The sequence below is a fragment of the Halichoeres trimaculatus genome, unplaced genomic scaffold, assembly GCF_033239565.1.
Source record: "Halichoeres trimaculatus isolate MK-OKI-2021-1 unplaced genomic scaffold, fHalTri1.1 fHalTri1_scaffold_20, whole genome shotgun sequence".
In the NCBI taxonomy this organism is placed as follows: Eukaryota; Metazoa; Chordata; class Actinopteri; order Labriformes; family Labridae; genus Halichoeres; species Halichoeres trimaculatus.
In genome coordinates this window covers 14,749,298-14,769,768 of record NW_027437198.1, presented here as the reverse complement: position 1 = coordinate 14,769,768, position 20,471 = coordinate 14,749,298, and the positions used below count along the sequence as shown (strand labels likewise).

Genomic DNA, 20,471 nt, shown 5'->3' with positions numbered 1-20,471 from the left:
AAATCTAGTATCCCATTAATTTTGATTTTGTGCCATCTTGCTAGTGTAGAGCCAAAATGGCTCAAAAACTGCATGTTTTATTTATTTATTTTATTATTTTTTTATAGTTGTAATCACTGCATCTAAAGAAAGAACAATAATACTTCATGTATCCAGCTTAGTATAACAAAATGCCTCCTGTGTGTGTGTGTGTGTGTGTGTGTGTGTGTGTGTGTGTGTGTGTGTGTGTGTGTGTGTGTGTGTGTGTGTGTGTGTGTGTGTGTGTGTGTGTGTGTGTGTGTGTGTGCGTGCGTGTAGTGGAACCAGATAGACAACCTGACGTAGTGTATATCTGTTCTGAGTGACTCAGAACTGAGAGAACAAAGGGGTAAGAGATGTCTGAGAAAAACTTACAGCAGGATAAAAACAATCTATTAGAAGGTGATGACGACCTAGTCACCTTTCTAGTATTACTACAAGTGCAGCATTGAAGGATCTGAGAATGATTGGTTGGCTGCCCATGCATGGAGGTTTCCTAGGTCTTTGTATGTTAAAATCCAGGTGTGTCTGTTTCCTCCCACACTGCATTCTACATTCTTATGGAGACTTTTAAGTGGTATCTGTGCAGTATGTTAATAAAATGTCATTTGGATGGCCAAAGCATTATATACAATTATCAAAATAACATTAAAATATGAAACTCAACTATAAAAATATCCCAAATCAGTATGTAGGCAGACTGAAACATGCTTATTGTTGGCAATAAAAGACCACAGCATGTCTACTTTTTTTTTGTCAGTAGTTTTGTGGTTGAAGCCTCTTGGCATTCTCTCAATCAGCTTCATGGGGTCATACTCTGGTTTGTTTACACCAGGGGTCACCAACCTATTTGAGACCAGGGGCTACCTCACGGGAAATGAAGGGCTACTTGTCTGATAAAATCTTTCTGAACAAAAGAGCACAGATTACTTTTTAATAACGTTAATCATAGGATACGTGGTCATTCTATGTGAAGAGACTACTCACAGGTCAATGTTAATTATTTCACAATTATTATTTATGATTTTCTGAACAATGATGGTAGTAAGGAGCTCTATTGTTACCAGTGCTGTATTTGAAACATGCCTCACGGGCACATTAAGTGGTTCTTGTAGGCACCGCATTGGTGCCCCTTGGTTTACACCTTTTATTGTTCACTGCATAATTCCATATGTGTTCTGTCATAGTTTGATGCCTTCAGTGTTAATTTACAATGCAGAAAATAATGGAAAATATGGGAAAAATCACAACATGAGAAGGTGTGTCCAACTTTTGAGTTGCACTGCCTGAATTTTACATTTTACTCTTTCAACTGAGCAAATACATTTCCTCAATCACTAAGTGCTTCAACCACAAAACTAATTACAAAAACCACATGTTTTTGTCTGCAATAAGCACGTTATGTCTTTATTATTTCTGATTAAGGTTTTTTTTTATTGGAATTTCCTTAAATTATTGGAAAAAAATGAAGAAAAAAAACATTGATTGAGAGAGTGTGCACAAAGTTTTGACTGGTACTGTAGGTGTACTATGAGAAAATCATGCAAGCCATACGCATATTTCTCTCACAATGTTGCTCTTCATGCATAGTGATAATCTTGATAATTTACTACGCACCTTGTATAAATTAAAATATATGCACTCTTTAGAAGAGCAGTTTTCTCTATTATATCTGAATATAAAGGGCTATGTTTTCATCTATTTATTCACATTTATTAAAAAATGGGCTTCCATAGCATACTACTCCGAGAGGACACCCAACATATTAAAGGGTATTTGGCTTCAGCCCTGATAAACGTTTGTCCGGTCATGTAAGAGTCTACTTTCTATCTTATCGTCATACCGCCGTGGAGCCTTTGTTCCTCGTGGGTGTAGCTCTATGAGGGGGGGCGTGTGCTCGAGGGGGTGGGTACGTGTCGACGTCACCGGTTGGTCCTTGCTGTCAACGCCAAAATAAAACGAGTAAAAAAACTTTTGTACTGGACTCATAAGAAGAAACACATGGCCCCAAGGAAAAAAGGTGACGAGGAAAGGTTTTCTCCTGGTCCTGGTGGTTGGTGAATCTCAGCATTGTTTGGAGGAGCCTATTTTTTCCTCTCTTTCTTCTCTGGGCTCGAACACACAACCAGAGCAGCAGGCTATATCACTTTAGCCGACTTGCTAGCTAACGTCAAGTTGTAAGAAAAGTGGAAGAAGACGGCTGCGAAACGGGAGCTTATCCGCCTACACAGATCTATGCGACGTATAGCAGGTAAATGAGCTCTTTGTACTGCTTCTTCTGGATGTAGTCTGAAACTAAACATGTTGTGTTCCATTACACAATATTCATTTTTTTCACCGAACAAATCTTGAGACTGCAACAGCCTCTGTTGGCTGCCTGCTCGGTGGCAGGAGGAACAACAGCATACGTAGCAGTGCTTACACTTTTAGCCATCAACTTTGCACCTTAAATGCTCAGCGCTCAAAAGCCTGTTTGAACACGTTTACGAACCTGTTTTGTATCACTAAACTGTCTCTTTTTCTCGAGATTCTGTTGTAGCTTTTCCAGTATCTATCTCGTTTCTCGCCATTCCAAGCTATCCGCAGTGCTTTCAGCGCTTATGCACCTACTGCACAGCACAATGTGCATTTAAAAAGAGAAAGCAATTTAATGTCAATGTAATGTATACGCTTCACTTTGAACTGCAAACGCCAGTTGCTTCTTTGCATAGTGCACAATACCTTAAGCTATTGTACTTGTCTTGGAGATAAATGCAAGCATCCCTCGTCAGGATTTAACATCAATAGTGACTATTAATTATCAGTATTCATGTCATGACCCAACCTGCCTGCAGAGATGTGGCTGTCCAAGGTTTGTGCCATACAGAGCGAGACAAACCCACTGGTCTTGTGTAGCAATGCGGTAGACAGGAGCTGGTTTGGATTTCCAAAGGAACAGGAGGGGAAATTGAACCGCTATTATTTATGTTTGGTCGATATGTCACGGGGTCATGCTTTGCTGACAGTAGCAGGATACTCCAGCGGAACAAGGTCAAACGTGGACGGCAGGGCACCTCTCCTGTCCCGGCCGGCTTGTCTGTCTGTCAACCGCAGTGAGGAGGCTGTGTGCTGCTTCCTCCCATGGGCCAGTGTGAACCAGCCTGCCAGGTGAAGAATGCCAATGAATTATTCAGGCACATGCTGCATATGATCAACGTGTCCTGGGAATGTGCAGAGCTGCTTCTGGGGACAATAAGAAGCTCTCACTTTGGTGAAGAATCAGCTTCCCTGTTGAGCTGTGCAGTTTTTATAAAGAAAGGGGAAGCGCTTCTGTCAGCTGATTTGAATCTGGAAAACAAGTTTGAAATTCGTTATCCTGTGTGTTTGCTTTAATACATTCAGGAGTTTATCCTGGGGGAGGTGGATGGCATTTGCTTCAGGTACTTTTTTAAAAATGTATTTTATGCTACTCACTTCATGCATGACAGTGGACATTTTTTGTGTAAAAATAGAACTTAATGTAGGCAACATGCTTTAAGTGTCACATGCTTCCCAGGGCCCCAGTCTTCCTCTGCAACACCCAATAATAGTTGTTAGAGTGTAATTCTACAATTGTGCAACACGTACTTTGTACTATCCTAATCATAAGGGTACAGTAATGAGTGGTTTTAAATAGCTTGCATCATTTCAGTGGTTTAATCAGAATTCCAGTGCTGTATTATCAGGCCAGAGTCCAAACCAGTGTGGACAGAGTGTTGAAATAGCTGAAGAAAAAATAGGAGTTTGTAATAAGGACCACCTTAGCTCCTGTTCTCTGTGAACTTTGTACCTTCTTTTGTTTTTAATGTTTTTAGGATTTTTCCACAACTGCACATGAAATAGGTGAAAGATTAGAATATGACGAAGCCAGGAGATTTTTTTTTTCTTAAAGTGAAATAGAAATGAGTAATGCTCACAGGTGCCGCTTTAGCAGTTTATCCATAAGTTGTCAACAATTGCCCTTTTCTCTCCTTTTCCTGCTTTTGTTTTCCTCTCAGGGATTTCTAGTACGTCACTGTAATCCCTCAATCAGGAGACCTTTTATTCTTAATCCAAATGCTAGCTTGCAGTATAAAAAACATCATCAATCCTTCCTTTGCAACTTTTTTTATTCTTACTCTGGTGCCCCTCCTGTACCTTCGTCTCATCTTCACCCTGAGTGAAGTGCCCTGCTTGTCTGAGGCCCTCATGTCACTTTCATTAGGCAGCCCATGTCTTCTCCTTTTATTTTTATTTTTTTACCTCTGTATTCTTTCTCTGCCGACTGGATGAACCACACAGGGTTCTGCTTCATCCCCTTTCCTACCACCACCTCATGCTGCCAAGGATGACTGACAGCCATCGATTGAACCTTTCCATGTGTATCACCCTGCCTTCATCCTGTCCCCCCTCTTCTCGTCCCCTCCTGTCTCCCTCCCTCCCTATCTCTCTGAATGATGTCTAGGTGAGTGATGGAGATGAGAGAGTTGACCGTGGTGGCTGGCAGCTTTGTGGGTTTCCAGGTTCTCTTCTCAGTGGCAAGCCCGCTGCTCTCCACAGCCATCACGCCAGGTTATGGGCGCCTGCCTCCCACCAAGCTCACAGAGTGGAACTCCAGGTGTGTAACAAGAACCCAGTTCTCTCCCTTGCTGAGAACATCTGACCTTTGTCCTTCTTCCCGTCTGTCTTCCTGTCTCCTTTGCTCTTCCTCCTTAGCTTTATTAGTCCTCCAGTGCAGTCAGTTCAGAATGTTAGTTCCATATGTCTTACACTAAAGCTCTACGAGGCGTTTTTACCCAAGTTCACACACTAAGTTTTATCAGAATAAAAAAGGGAACAATATCATCATAGCAAAGGTTTCAAAAAGCTAATAAATTCTATTTGTTCTTTTTTTTAATTTACAAGCTTGCTGTACTGTATGATTTAAGTAGTTTAAAGATCAGGATAGGTACGGAATAGAGAAGATAGGTGATGAAAGGGTTAAAAGAAATCACAATTTTGTGCTCATCCCAGCAAAACAAGGGCATAACCAAACTAAAATATGTTGACTTAGAGTTTAACATACACAAAGGCTGAGGGAAGATTAACTTTGGGCAAACTGTTGTTATAGAGGAGTGCTGCACTTTTGTTTATTTATTCATTTTTATCTCAGTTCTTCCCTTAACAATCTTTACTCATACAGAACTTTTCAAAATCCAAGTTAAGAAGTGTTAGTGGCAGAAAAATGACAGGCATAAAACCACAAGAAGAAGCAAAAATCATTTAATAACCAATTTCAAAGCTACAGAATTTATTTTCAAGGGTCAAAAGGATCCCTCAAAGTAATAGCAAAAGAATTTTGAGTTTCTGTTAGACATAATTGCATAGTATTCATGGAAATTTTGTAAATACACTGGTTCATTTGGTTCCACTGGTTGGTTTGGTTCTCTTCTTGGAAGAGATGTTAGACAGTGTAAAGTCAGCCAACCCATTTAGGACCACAATTTATTAACTTAAAGGCCTGAGTAGCAACTGAAAATCCAAAATCTTGAGTCTCACAATGAAAGAGCTGGACTGTCTGACAGAAAAGGGACAGACAAGCAAAAGAAAGCTTCACGGGAAAGTGACAGTGCATGAGCTAAAGGCTAAAACATGAGCTAACTGTTTGTGATTCTGTTCATACCAGCCCACATGCAGCAGTTATTCTGCAGTGGTCTGTTCAAACTTGAGTCTCCTCTTGAGAGACATCCTGACTGTTGACAGGGCATATTCGGTCTATGTCAGCCCAGACACAGCACTGACCAGCTGCTTTGTGTGCACAGCGTGGGCCTGAGTGTCACGGCGGAGGGCGTGTGCCACATTGGACACAGCTCTCACCTCTGGTGTAGTAGCCTGTGACCCATATGTCTGATTTCTCCAACTCCATGGCTTCAAACTTAATTTTTCCTTAATGGCCACTGTGCTCTCCTTTAGCATGTGCTAAATCCTCATTTTAAAAGGGCGGTTTGCTCTTGTTATCAGCTGCGCACGCAGTCTTTGTAGATCCCCTGCAACATGCCCACTAATAACAAAAGTCGAGTAGATGTACCTGTTTCATTTATCTAAAGTAGTTGTTTGGTGTTCCTCAGTACACCTGTCATGTTCATTTTCTGTCATTTACCAGATTTCCCCCTGGGATAAATGAAGTATTCCTGATTTAGCCTCTGACAAAAAAATAAACCAAGTCAAAAATAACCTGATGTCTTCACAGCTCACTTATGAGTAAAGCCGGACATACGCTGTGCAATATTTTAAATCTTTTGACTCAGCTCCATCTCAAACTGCACGACTTAAGCACTGAGTTCAAAAGTTAGCAACCCACGAAACATGTTCTCACACAATACAACCAGATGCTCTGATGCGACTTCACAGCTCACACAATACGTCCACGCGTCAGACTCTGTATCCTTCTTCTTCTATTGCGTTTGGGAGCTGGACATTTGCATCCAGCTCTGTAATGTCAGAAGTGGGAGACGCACACTGAAGTGTTATTTGTGCCATTCTGTGTGAAGAGACAACAACAAAAAGAAGAAGACAAGGAATCAGCTTGGCAGACATGGGCAATACAGTCTCTTAATTCGTCATTGAGAAGAGGAGGCTAGCAGTGTCAGCTAAACTGAACTTTAGACCAACTTCTTCCATCTTTAAACGTCACTTCAGAGATTGGGCATGCTCTGTGTGAGAGGTTGAGGCAAGTCGGCTTGTGGTACTGCTCCAACTGTGTGATACCTTCACAAGGAGCGATCAGGATCTCAAACATGTTTGATTTTTTTTTGCGATCAATGGATTTGTGATCGAGAGCACGTCATGAGGTATCAATCTCTCCTTATTACCCCACGTATACTACACAAGGCCAGACACACGATTAAGAATAAATTCGGCCCAATCCAAAAAAAGTTGCACGAGTGGCAAATCGTCCCAAAACAAGCTGACAATCACACAGGGGAGCATTTAAGCTTGACAAAACAGTTATTTGGTTTATATCGAAATAAATATCCATATTGACTCTTATGGAAAAAAAAAATATATTGTGATAAAATTTGCTCATATCGCCCAGCCCTTGGTCGAGTTTTGTGTTAGCCCCTTAAAAAAACGCTGTATAGGGTGGTGATACTAAGTCCCAGGAGCTTCAAGACCAGAAAAGTCCAGATTGGTCCCCCCAGTTTTATTTCACCTTCCGTCCACAATAACACTTAACACAATTAAAATCCTCCTTGTCATTAGTCTTCTGTGAGCCTGACTGCACAAATGCATACTCCTTGCTTTAAGAGAGACCCTTAAATGGGAAACCTTTTAGCAGGATGTGTCAGCGGTTGAGTAACAACAGCTGTTTAAACACGGAAGTAGTCCCCGGGGATAAATTCCTAGTTTAGATTTTATTGAAAAGTCAAAATATCCTCATCAGATGAGAAATGTTTGACTGGCTGAAAGTTGGCGGTTAATTGGGTGGCTCGTTAAACCAAAACACCAGTCAGTCTCAGCCATGGCTTTTAAAGCCAGTCTTCTACATGTAAGTCGAGCATTGATTGTGTTTGTGATTTGTGTTAATTCAACATATTCACTGTCAATGCATTAAAACACAAAAACATCCCATAATGAATCTGCTATCAGGCTCACTGTAATGGTACCTCTGATTTACATTGTGTCGTTGTGTTGTATGATTTTTGACAGCCACCAGCTCCAAAGTATCACCCAATTATTGAAGTTTTGTCTTTGAGGCTCAATCACAATAACACAAAACTGACTAAATGAAGCCAAAAGCTGGTGCCTTTCAAACAAGTGTGGCCTTCATGCCTTAGGCTGACTTGTCATCATTTGACATAGCTACAGCTATGATTTAAAAGTCTGTAAGAGCACAGAGCGATTTACATTTCAAGCAAAACCCCAGGGGTGAAGTTCACAGGGCATTCATTTGTGGTTGCATAACATCTTTGACTCGCTGCTCTGTTATTGAATCTTCTTTATCTCTGTTTTTACACACACAGGTTGACCCTATACAAATAACTAATCATGTGTTTTTGTCTGTCTTCATTTAAAGCCAAGGGCTGCATTAACTGACCAAGGGATAGTCCGAAACATTACAGGCCAGACACTGATGGTTCACTTGAGAGTGGCCTTCAGTTGCGTAACAGCCAGATCTCAGTGTGTTGTTTATGTAACTATGACTTAAGTGCTAGGAGAGGGAGAAAGTGTTTCTAGAGAAGGAGCAGGGTTTTGTTCTAGTTGTGGACCCAATCTGTTCCAAGTATTGTCATTTTCTTCTCTGTTCCCTGTGCTTATTTTCTGTTTTGCCGCTGAGATTGAGTTGTCCTGGTATTTGTTTTCTGTATCTGTTTTAAAAAAGTTACAAAAATCACAAACTAGGTGGTGGCTGTGGGACTCATGATATAAAAAAGCTTTTTGAAAAAACCTGTTCCTGATGTAGCCGTAGTTACTCATCTGCTCATACAGAAGTTGAAATTTAAAGCTGGTCTTGGTCAGGACTAAGGTCAGCAGCCTCAGCCTGTGAACTGGGACTGCTGCACCCAAGAGGCTGTAAGGTGACAGTAGATGGACTGTGATTCTGGTGGAGGAGAGATAAGAGCCTCTAAACCTCTGAAGTATCTCTCAGTGGCCCAGATAACCACTGGAGAGGTCAAGGATATTCTGTATTGGGCACAATTACAAAAGACTCAACAAACTCACGAGTACATGGGATTACAGAGATGTGGTTCTATATGTATACGAGCACAGGTAGATATTTAGTGATGCTAAGCTGCTTTGAGTTTACCATTTGTTGTTTGAACTTTTGTGTTTGTGCTTTTTATTCCTACAGGTTGGTGTCGACGGTGCACGCCTTGGTTGTGGGATTGTTCTGTTTGTACATCCTGCGATATGACGATGCTGTAAACGCCAACCCTGTCTGGTAAGAGGACCTGAAAAACAATGGGATGAATAACTGATCAGGATATATATGTTTATTACAGTGATTTAGGCCTGAACCACACGTATATGGATATTTTTTTGATCGGATATCTTTGTCCTCGTTTAAAAAAAAATCTCCATCCACACCACAGAAATATCTCTGTCCATACGAAGAAGCCAAACTGAAAACGTTCGCCTCTGAAGCCTGCAATGCCATGCCTGGCCGATGAGTGGCAGGTTAGCAAAATGTGAAAACCATAGAAGAAGAGCGTTATGAGCAGGCGCAGTCAAACACAGTGACTTGTTGCTAGGCGCTTGACGTCATTGCGTCAACACCAGCTCCGTTTAACACCGCTACACGGATCTACTCAACCGGATATCTTTTTATTTCTTCACTTTTTAATCTGTTTTTAAAAATCTCAGTTTATGTGGGTGAAATCGCCGTGTTCGTGTGGTTGAGAGGCCCAACCAGACAGAAAAATGTGCTTTTAGGATTATATCCATATACGTGTGGTTCAGGCCTTAAATGGCAGAAGTATTCTTCTCGTCACAGGATGCACCTAAATAACACCCAGCTGTTAACATGTTTTTATTCCTGACGCTCTAAAAGAGACACAGGACACCAGGGGCTTTGAGTTTAATTGCTGCTAACCTTTGCTCCAGTTCTTTTCATGAGCCTTTTACTTTTTTGTGTTCATCATTTGAAAAGTTTTCCCCAGAGGTGAAATTAATTTTCAAAGTTCTCCTTCTGTCCAAAACGAAGCAACATACAATTTCACTGATTACACAATTTAAGAAGACTTTTACGTTATACATCAGTGCCTCTTAGTTTGTGACTCAGCAGATAGAGGATGTCCAGTGACGGAGTTAGCTGGGAGCTTAGCTGCTCTGCATACTTTTCATGTCATCTGTATGATTGCTTATTTAAATTAATGTTTACTCATTCATCAAATCTTTTACATAATTTATTGATTTAACTTTTAAGTTTTGATCCCTTTGTTTAAATACCCACCTGCAATCCCACATAAACACAGAAGCAGTCATGCAGTTACAAAAGGCAAAAATATTGACGCATCATGCCTCATCGTTTTGGCAGGCGTAAGTGTAAACGCTTGTGGCGCTTTTAGGAGAAACCTGTCATGTCATATCTGGGTTTTCAGACCGGCAGCCATGTACAGCTCAGAGGAATAGATGAGGAGTTGAAGATGGGAGGTGGGTGGGAGGGAAAGGATCATCAGGGTTGGTGGGTAATACCTTTGGAGGGATCACAATGACACTCCCTTCATCAGAATGAAAGAGGGGAAGGGAAGAGGATGGATCTAATATGTCAGCCGAGTCTCCGGAGAGTTGTAGATTCAGTGGATTTTGCCTTTGATTACTGTCTTTACTGACTTCTCCCTGTCTCAGCCTGCCCCTCTTTCTTTCTCCGTCTCTGCTTCTGCTGACTGTCTTTTTTGCATCACTGAATCCCGAAGAAGAAAAATGGTAATTTCTCTCCCCATTTATCTTTTTTTTTTATCCAACATCTCAATCATTTTTCCTCCACTCTTCTGCCTCTTACTTCTCCCTCGTATTCTTACAACTGTTTCCTACCTCTCCTTCTCTCTCCTCTGTTTATCTTCTCCTTTACCTTATGCGATTCTCTCACTTCCTCTATGGCGCTTTGCAGACAGACAGAAAAATCCCACAAACAAGGTTCCTTTTCATAGTTAGCTACAGCAGCCCAGTTCTTTGCTTCCTCCTCTTGTGCATAGCCCTATATGACCCTCCTCCTGCCTCTAACTGTGTGTTGTACCCTACAAACCTAGCCTGTCGAATCAATGCAGCACACATCCCTTCCCCCTTATTGTCTGTGTCTTCCTTGGCAGGCAGCGCCGATGTTGCAGAAAAAGGCAAGAAAAGAGGGAGTAGGAGTGGGGGGGTTGGAAGGGGGACAAAAGATTTGGCTTCCTCCCTCCTTTTCTTACTACTCGTCTCAATCTTTCACATTTTTAGGAGCAAAATACCAGAACTCTCACCCCAAAACCTCTATGTCCTGTTGGTGTGATTGTATTTGCTATTTCATTACTGTGTTCTGATGAGAATCAGGTTTTTTAACATGAGGAATGTCACATTTCTTAAATTTCAGTGATCTATGTTAAATACTTTAAGATTTCCCATCTTTTTAACAATGCAAACATTAGTTTACACATTTTCATTTCAGATGTGGTGACACTTCAAATACAGTATACTAATGTATTGCCACTCGTGCATTTTTTTAAAGTGTTCTGCAGTTTCCAGAGAGAGAGGTTTGGTTAATAAGTGATCTTGTAATATTCTGATTTTTATACACTTGCGTGTTCATAATCCATGCTGAAAAATAAGATAAAATGCTATTTTTGCAGTAGAAACTGAGTTTATAAAGTGAGCTTGTATAGCACCAGGTGACAACCAATAAATACTTTGTCATTGACTGCCGTTGACTCAAACAAATAAAAAGTGGGACATCGTTTTGATTGCGTTGATTTTGAATCAACATTGTAACATACCTTGTTGGTGTTTTATTGGTGAGACTCTTTCAGCCTCACAATTTGTTTTGTTTATACTCACTCTTCACTTGTTTGTATTCTTATCTCATCCCTTTCACCCAGCGTCAGCTAATCAATCCCCAGCAGTTCCTTAATGCCTCAAAGCCTCTGTCATTGCAACACCAGACTGTTGTAAGCATAAATTCTCCGGTCAATCTGATTGTGTTACAGTATGATTAAGAGCTGTCACACAGCAGCATTGTTCCCTCTGCTGCTCTCAATACCGTGCTTGAGTGGCCAGAGCTGTGCCGTCAGAAGGCAGCATTGTTTTCAGCCACAGCTTGGGCTCTTTCAGCATTTTGCTCTGGTTGGCAGCTTGGCCCAGGCTGTTATCATAATCCATTCAGTTAACAAGCACTGTGACCAACCGCCCCACCTCTGCTGCAGCATTTCTCGATTGGCTTATCTGGACCTGAACTTAACATAAGCAGGGCCATCCAAGGACAGAGAGGGGTACAGTTTCAGGGTCTTGATGGGTTGGGTCAGCCTGTTGTAGATAAAACATTTAACCCATTCAGTCACTTTTACACACGATAATTTTTTTTTAATATATTCTTGGCTGAAACTTACTCTTTTATCTAAAGCTTTTCTTTAAGAGCATTACAAGGAGGATTTACCAAACTCTCCCAACATAAATCATGAACATACATTTACCAATGATCCGAAGCACGAGGTGATTGCACATTGACGCATGTTCTGCCCCATTTGTACACATTGCGTTTCCCAATAGCGAGAACATTTCACTCAGTCACAGCCTGACATGAGATATTCGTATTCACAGATTTTGCTGCGTCAAAGATCACATGAAAGGACTTAAATAATAGTTGTCACATTTTATCAAAGAGCTTTGTGAACTTGAAGCTGGATCACACCAATATATTTATCAAGAAGCCTTTGGACTCTCTGACAGTTTGTCCATCGATGAAGTCAAATGTTATCCAGACTCACGTTTGCTTTCTGCATTTCTGTCTCTGCTGTTGTGAAATTGTCCCTCCAGTCAATGCACAGAAGCCGAGCTAGCTCGTCAGACAGACTTTAAATTAGCTATTTCACCAGAGAGAGCAAAGCTGCTTTTTGAGATGAATAAAAATTTAAGAAAAAGAATTTTGGGTTCAATTTTTTTCCTCAGCCTTAAACAGATAGTCTTGAAAAAGCTGTAGCAAAAGTAGAAGGAAACATTTGACACTGGGGTAGCTTAGCGTCAGGCGATCAGTAAGGTGAGCTGCTATACAGTAGATGTGTGTTTATGTGCATGTTAACACTGTGTGTGTGTGTGTGTTGTGGGGTTCTGTTACAAAAGTCAGCTGTTTGCTATACAATACTTGTAACTGATAGCAGAGTTCGGTGTCATTTAATGCAGGGACACCCTCATTGTTATTTTAAACAGATGGTATTTGCAGAGACGTCTCAGGGTTGTCTGATCACATCGCGGGTCTATGATTTATTCAGAAACAAAATGAGTATCATTCATGGAGATGTTCTGACATGATACTCAAAGATCTGTTTGTCTTCTTACCTTATTTTTAACCAGACTTGTCAACATTTGCCGCACAACTGACCTTGAATTACCTCTCTGATCATTTCCCCTGTGATGTATGTGATGTAGCTCCCTCCTCTAGACTAACATAAAGTGGAATGTGACCCTTTTGACCAAGAAACAATTTTTTAATGTATTTTGAATGTTGTCTTCTTTGCCTTCCACAGGGGTGAGCCCAGTCTTGTCAAGTTAAACGTAGCCATAACCTGTGGTTACCTACTTTACGGTAAGCTCTTCACTTGTTTTGCTGATAATTAAAGGTCAGTGAGGGCTTGCTGTTTGTTTGCAGTGTAAACAAAGAAATTTGAATCAAAGTTAGAAACGTAGCTTCCTGTTGTTTGCAGCATGGTTAGCTATACAAGGTCCTCTTTAACCTGGGTTGTATTTACAATCTGAATGCTTATACAGTTTTCACTATTAAACATTTTCCACCACTTCAAGTTTAGGAAAGCAAGCCCTGCTGTTTTGCTGTTAACAAATCTGGAGTTTATGACCACAGTGTCTATTTTCAGTGTCCACAACGTTGTCTTCTACAAATGCTCTTTGCATTTCCCTCTCTTGCTGCACACGCTGCTCTTTGACTTTAAAGGCACTTGTGTACATAACGGTCCTTGTTTTCAAATAGACGTATCAGCTTGCCAGATCTTTGACTATCATGTCCCCTTGCCCTCTAGACCTTGTGCTGCTCGCGTGTAACTGGAGCACCTTGGGGGATAGCTTTTTTGTCTGTCACCACTTGGCGGCGCTCTATGCATATGGATATGTGCTGGTGAGTATCACTGTAGGCGTGACAGCTCTAACTTTTTAATTTTTTTTAACTTGTGTATTTTATTTTTGTATAGAAAATTACACAATACCACACATCATGTTGCATATAACCAAACAAAACTTTGACTTACACAAGGATATAAAATAACCTCACAGAAACAAATATGACAGAGCATATATAAAATAAATGATGTAGATACAGACATAAGACATAAGACAAGACATAAAGACATAAAGAAGAAGAAGAAGAAGAAAAATCTCTAGATTAATAATGATGTACTTTTTTAATGTGTTTGTGCGTTTGGTCTTTGCAGACACGAGGTGTGCTTCCTTACTTCGCCAACTTTCGTCTCATTTCAGAGTTGTCCACACCATTTGTGAACCAAAGGTGAGTCGACCCTTCTGCAGAGGGGAGAGATTACTTTATAAAAATCATGTAGTTGAAGTGTTTTGCAAAACTTTATCAGAGGGTCTTTCTGAGTTAATAGGACTCATTAAATTTGGTTGTGGCTCTACTTGATCCCAAAGTAGTAGTTTTGCCAAGAAATGCTCATATCAGAGATTCAGCATTAAAAATCCATTTTCTATTGCGACTGCATGTATTCAGGATTACATACTTTCAGCACAAATCGGTTATCTTTTTCTGTAAAACTCTGGGTACACTGCCTTGTATCAAGTTAAATGCCAGACTACTGATGTGTGGGAAAATAATCCTAAAAATTTTTCTCTAAATTAGACAAAAATACACATCGGTTTTTAGCTCTCCCAGTTCTTTTCTCCTTTATTAATTTTAGAAAATGAAATATTTCTGCTCTGTCTGTTGTTACCAAAGTGTTTTTAATCTCCCTCTCCCTCAAGGTGGTTCTTTGAGGCATTAAAGTATCCCCGCTCGCACCGCCTGGTGGTGTTAAACGGCGTTGCTATGGCAGTGGTATTCTTCCTGGTTCGCATCGCTGTCATGCCGTCTTACTGGGCCAGTGTATTTGCCACCTTTGGGACCCAAGACTTTGAGCGACTGGGCTTGGGTGCCCAGGTGGCATGGATCACCTCCTGCATAGCCCTGGATATCTTAAACACTGTCTGGATGTATAAAATCACCCGTGGGTGCTACAAAGTTATAACTGGGAGAGGGGGAAAGCGCAAAGAAGGAGCAGAGGCGGTTTCTGTTTCTGACAAAAAATACGTCAACAACCACACAGACTAAGGAGGTGCAAAGTATAGGACATAGAGACACAGGTGTAAGGAGGGAGGAGGCTGGACATCCAGGAATCACACAGCTCTCTTTCTTTTGCTGTAGCCTCAGCGTTCCTCTCACCTTCACCCTCAAATCCCACATCCAATCCTCCTTGATCTGTGTCAGCCAGTGGGCCAGGCTTTGAGTCTTTGGGTTTTGAGCCCAAATAAAGGACACGGACACCGCTCTTTGACTTACTTAAGCACCAGCCTTTGCAGCCTCAGTGATTTCACTGACAGATTAAGTTCCCTAATGGGTGATAGCTTTCGGTTGCGGATGACAAGGTAGAGCTCACAAGCACACTTTTACTCTGTCTGTCACCGCCTCTCCTCCCGTTCCACCGTCTCTTGCTCATCACCTCTTATGCTCAACTTCAGCCAAAGCCCAACCCTCTGAAGTGCCTGTGAAAGACAGGGAGGCAATAACTGTGGAGGACCAGGATCACAAAGTCTATCAGAGCTCACCCCCTTCAGAAGACCCACCACCCAGCTCACTGAGGCTCCTTCTCTTGTTAATTGTTCGTCCATACTTGAGGAGATGTGGCCAACAGAGTGAGGAACGTTCTCATCAGACAGTGTTAGAGAATCTATAGGGCTCTTGTCTTAACTCATCAGACCTCACAAAAAGAGACAAAAAAACACCTGAATGCCTCTTTGACAGTATCACCTGCTGTGGCCTCTTTGTAACAAGTGGCACCTGCCTATATCACCAGCCATGCCCCTCCAACCTCCTTAAAATCTGAGTCATCTATCAAAACAAAGAGTATGCATGCAGGAGGAAGAGAGACACTCTCCAGCATCTTCAGACACTTTTGCCTTTTCAGTATTCATTGTGTTTGCAGCACTGTGCTGTATTTTTCTTTCTCCAGTCTTGTTTTTTTTTTTTTCACAGAGATTGAAGTTGTCAGAAAACGTTTCATTCATAGAAACCTTCTGCCTCCACTAAAACTCTAGTTTCTTTTTCCTCTCCCATGTTTTAGATTTCCTCAAACCTTTTTTTCCAACTTCAGTTAGTATATCAGCTGATTCCTCCCTCTTTATTTTACCATCTCCAAAACTTGCACCAGTGAAGGCAGTGTAATCATAGTAGCATCATTTTCTCTCAATGAACTGTCATGTCAGATTTCAACAGCCCTGCAGGCTTTTACCGATGCATTTAGCTCCTCTCTTCCTTACTGACTTTTACAAACTAACGTGGGGGTTGAGTGTTATAAAATTAACTCAAAAAATGATCTGCATGAAGGTTTTCTGCTCCCTTTCTTCAAGTTTTCGTAAAAAATGTGCAAACTATACACTATATTTGGTGCCCTTCTAAAACACCTACATGGTGCTCTTCCTTTTGCAGAATGATAGCAATAGGAGCGCTAGCAATATGACATTTGTAATCAGTTATTTGGGTGTACCAACGTGACAACAATAGGCTGTCACTATCAAATGCAACGTGGCAGTCTGCATGTTTGAAGTTTCTTTATGAACTCTAGTATTATAACATACAGCATGTTATGATTGGCATACTTCTGTGAATAGTAAGATTGATGCAAACATGGAAATATTTATTGCATCAATCAAATTCTAAACGGGGGTTTGTCTTCCAAATGAGTTATTGTTTTGTTTTGTATTTCTCCTCTCTCTGCATGTCTATGTTACGTACAGTACCTATGCAGATGCCCCCTGCATACAGTTTGGATACCTTGCTAAACACTACCACATCCCATCTTTTACAGATTCACTAATTCTTCTAGTGGCTTGAGACACTAATGAATACATAGCTAATATCTTGACAGACAGAGATACAAGATGACGTTTCAGGTCAGGCTTTTGTCAAACAGCGTGAAATATACAAAGAACAAGCTTACATATTTACTGCTTCAGATACTCCACCAAAAGCATCATAATCCATGAGCATTCTCATTTTTAGAGAACACAGCTATCGTAGCAGACAGACTCGTCAGCATCCAAACAATCCAAAACTTCTTTGTAAATGTGAAGAGTTAGTACTTCAACATACACAGCTCGAAGTGCTGATTCTCTATGCACTGGTTTTAGTGAAATAGAATCCTTTTTTTAACATGAAGCCGGGATAGGCAACTTTGACGCATGCTGAGACGAATCGTCTATTACAACAATTTCTTTCTTTTTTTTTTTACACATGCAGTTCTTTAAGATGTTTAACTGTTATGTAAATATGTCAACGTCCTTTTTTCAGTCTTTGTAACAGAAGTTGTTTAGCTGGTTATCATGGTCTGAGAACGTCTGGTGGTGTTTTCACTGTGGAACTCTAAAAGCACACTCCCTGTGGAGCAATAACTCAGTGATCTCCTGTATTTCTGTCTGTCACCACAGAGGAGGGGCTACATATCTTGTGCCTTTAAACAAATAGTGGATGTGATGCAGCCAGATTTTGGATTAGCATGATCTTTGTAATGTTATATCCAGTGATTATCTCCTGTATTCTACACGTGTACTCTGTATATATTTTTGTAATTTGCCTGCACAATAATTAATCCGGCCAAGTATTATAATCCAAAGCTGATCCCTCTCTGGGAGCCGATTTTGTGTTGAATTTTATGCCCTCCTGAATGAATTTGAGGGTATGTCTTTATGAATGTTTTGATGGGACATTAAATGGCATTAAGATGAGCTCACAGTGTCAAAGGTGATCAGAAAAGAAATCAAACTTTACTTTTGACATTAACCCTTTGAAGACACAGGTAGTCGATGGGAAGGTTAGCATCTCATGTATCTGCAAAGCTGTGAATAAGTTACAACTCTAAAATAATATTAAGAATGCACTGTGGGAGACAGGTGAGACGGAGCACCATAACGCTGATACACTCGCTGTAGCAGCGTCATTTGCTCCTGGAGGAGTTTAGACGTTTTAAGAATGACGGTATGTTGCCTGGTTGTCTGGATTTGAAGAACTGAACGATTTTGTATTTGTCAGGGTTTTCTACAGATTATATTTCAAGACCTGATTTTTTTGTGCAGAATTGAGCACACTGCAGCTGTTTGGAAATCAAATCGAAAGGATGAATTGATGATTGAGGAGCTATAGGCTGCTGTTGTAAGGCCATGACCTGTATTGAATCAGGTTTGAACAACCACATTGCCTTTGTCTTTAGGGAGGCTGATGTTCATTATAATATATAATGAATATATTTTAAAATGTGCATCACAATGTATTTACAGGTGTGTATTTATCTGTAACCACGAGTTGAAAACAGATGTGCACTGGGCTGATTTCCTTCGGTTTTGACTACGGTTTGATTTGAATTACAGGATGTGTTTTCTTTCTTAGGTACATCAGAACAAAGCTGCACCAGAATCTGGTACTTTAAGCATTTATTGTGCCTGGTTCTACACGGTTAGACTGGGTTCTTATCCACCCATTATGTCTACCCCTTTTTGTTCCTCTGAAATACTTGATTACAAGTTTAATCCTAGTGCACAATGAGAGAATGGATTGAACATTTGTATAATGTTTAAGAATTACTGGGATAATTGGAGACAAGCTGATAATCAAATACCTTGCCAGTTCTTCTTTCTTTGAATGACTTGCTATTTTGGCCTATGTTCATCTCTTCTTTGTCTCTTTTTATTTGTCTTTTAATGCAATGCAATTTCTTGTTCTGATCTATCTTTGTTTCTTGGAGATTTTAATGTGAAACAGCCTGCACACACAGGCTTTGGAGTCCTAGTCGGAGCATTACCTTGTGACTTGGATTGTTGTTGTCAACAGTGACCACTACTAATGATCATGTAACTGTAGTGCAGGAAGCTGAAACCTACTTGAAAGTGTTGCTCTTCAATAAAAGTTGAAGACAAGAGAAATGTTGACTGTTTTATTTTTATGAGAAACATTTATTGTATTCTTCTTTTGCGTACAGGTTCTGTGGTTTTTAAATGATGTCCATGAGCTCCCTCTATTTAGTTGGTTCTGAATCGACAGTCAAGTTAAAGGGGCTATGAGGACTATCTGTTAACCAAGCTATTTTTTTTCAGAAATAAAGACTCAGTTTCCCATGACCACTTGCACCAACTTTCATGAAGATGTGACTCTTACGAAGGCGTGTTTGTTTTGACGCGAGGGAATCGATATCAGATCTTTTAAACACTACTTTTCTGTGTTCCTTTTCCCAGATACCAAGTGATAAGGTGATGTGTTTATTAATGCAGCGCTGTTTTTTAAAACATGTCAACAAGCAAACTATGCAAACTTAGTTAGTACCGTTTTTTTAGTAACTGTCTATATTTAGTACTACTCACAGCCTGATGCTCTGAGACGTATCCATAACGTGTAACATTAGTAAATCCTGGTTATGTCCTTCCAGTGCTCATCTACCAAGCAGAGCTAATGTAACCACAAAACCACTACAAAATTAATCCCAAATATCATTTTCAGCAGAGAAAAACATGTATCACACTTCTCACTGCTAAACTTTGTTGGCCGGCGTAATGCTGTCAGAGAGATTCTGATGTGCTGTTAAGCAATTCTGTCTGACCTAAACAGGGAGCTGAGAAATAGCATATAGAAATAACTTATTTCAGTGCTGATAATCTTGTTTTAAAATGTGTATTACAATCAGCCATCTAAAAATGCGACTTTTTTTAAAGAAAATCTCCGTCCCTTTTATCTCAAGCCAACTTGCATTTTGTCTGTCCACAGAATTCACCTTAGAACCCAATGGGCTTAGTTATTGATATGGAGAAAATCATTGGATTTGTTACTTTTACATTTTTTAAAACCTGTTTCTTCCCCTGAAGCTCTTATAAGTTTAAGATCTGAGCTGCTGTCAAAAGCCTGCTCACTGAAAGTCTTTTGGTCAAATGTTATCTGAAGGTAAAAATGATGTTGATGTTACTTGATATGTCTGCATGGAAGTATTCTGTATAAATAGCAAACCCCTTCTCAGCTGATCCAAACATCTGTCAAATGATTGTACCACCAAGCAACTGGTAGTCAGTCTGAAGCTGTCTGTGGGTGATTTCAGATTTCTCCTCATCAGAGGGAAATTATCTGACTGAGACACCAGAAACAAGATGAAAGGGTAAAACAAGATGATTGAGAGGAAAAGAAATCAAAGATGAATAGAAAGAAGTGAAGTAGTATAGCACTGGAAGGGGGTCTGGGCCATGGCAGGTCTGTTTTAAAACCTCTCTGTCTGTGTGTGTGTGTGTGTGTGTGTGTGTGTGTGTGTGTGTGTGTGTGTGTGTGTGTGTTGCATCAATCGGTCAAGGGGCTTGGTCAGAGACTGTGCCTGGAGAGCTTTACCAAACATGGTCACATAACAGAGACTCAATGAAAATTTCCTCCTGCTACTGCAGCTCACATTCATAGTGCTGCTCCTGCTTCACTCAGGCACAGAACAGACATCAGCACCTGCAACTCCTGCACACACACAGAAACACACCTGCATGTTCGCACCATA

The 20,471-nt window shown here is 40.5% G+C and overlaps 1 protein-coding gene across 1 annotated transcript; it reads left to right on the top strand.

Moving 5' to 3' along the window:
* The first annotated feature begins 1,938 nt into the window (after nucleotides 1-1,938).
* On the top strand, nucleotides 1,939-18,845 carry tlcd4b (TLC domain containing 4b). Its single transcript, XM_074696766.1, has 7 exons — nucleotides 1,939-2,269; nucleotides 4,481-4,633; nucleotides 8,849-8,938; nucleotides 13,209-13,267; nucleotides 13,716-13,810; nucleotides 14,124-14,197; nucleotides 14,668-18,845. The coding sequence occupies exons 2-7, from the start codon at nucleotides 4,488-4,490 to the stop codon at nucleotides 15,011-15,013; spliced, it is 810 nt and encodes a 269-aa protein (XP_074552867.1). The 5' UTR covers nucleotides 1,939-2,269; nucleotides 4,481-4,487; the 3' UTR covers nucleotides 15,014-18,845.
* Nucleotides 18,846-20,471: the final 1,626 nt, after the last annotated feature.

What these genes read in the sequence shown, in the direction of transcription:
- tlcd4b (XM_074696766.1), top strand. Translation starts at nt 4,488, where the DNA reads ATGGAGATGAGAGAGTTGACCGTGGTGGCTGGCAGCTTTGTGGGTTTC. An exon ending in CTCACAGAGTGGAACTCCAG is followed by an intron (nt 4,634 to 8,848) that starts GTGTGTAACAAG and finishes TTATTCCTACAG; the next exon opens with GTTGGTGTCGACGGTGCACG. An exon ending in ACACCATTTGTGAACCAAAG is followed by an intron (nt 14,198 to 14,667) that starts GTGAGTCGACCC and finishes CTCTCCCTCAAG; the next exon opens with GTGGTTCTTTGAGGCATTAA.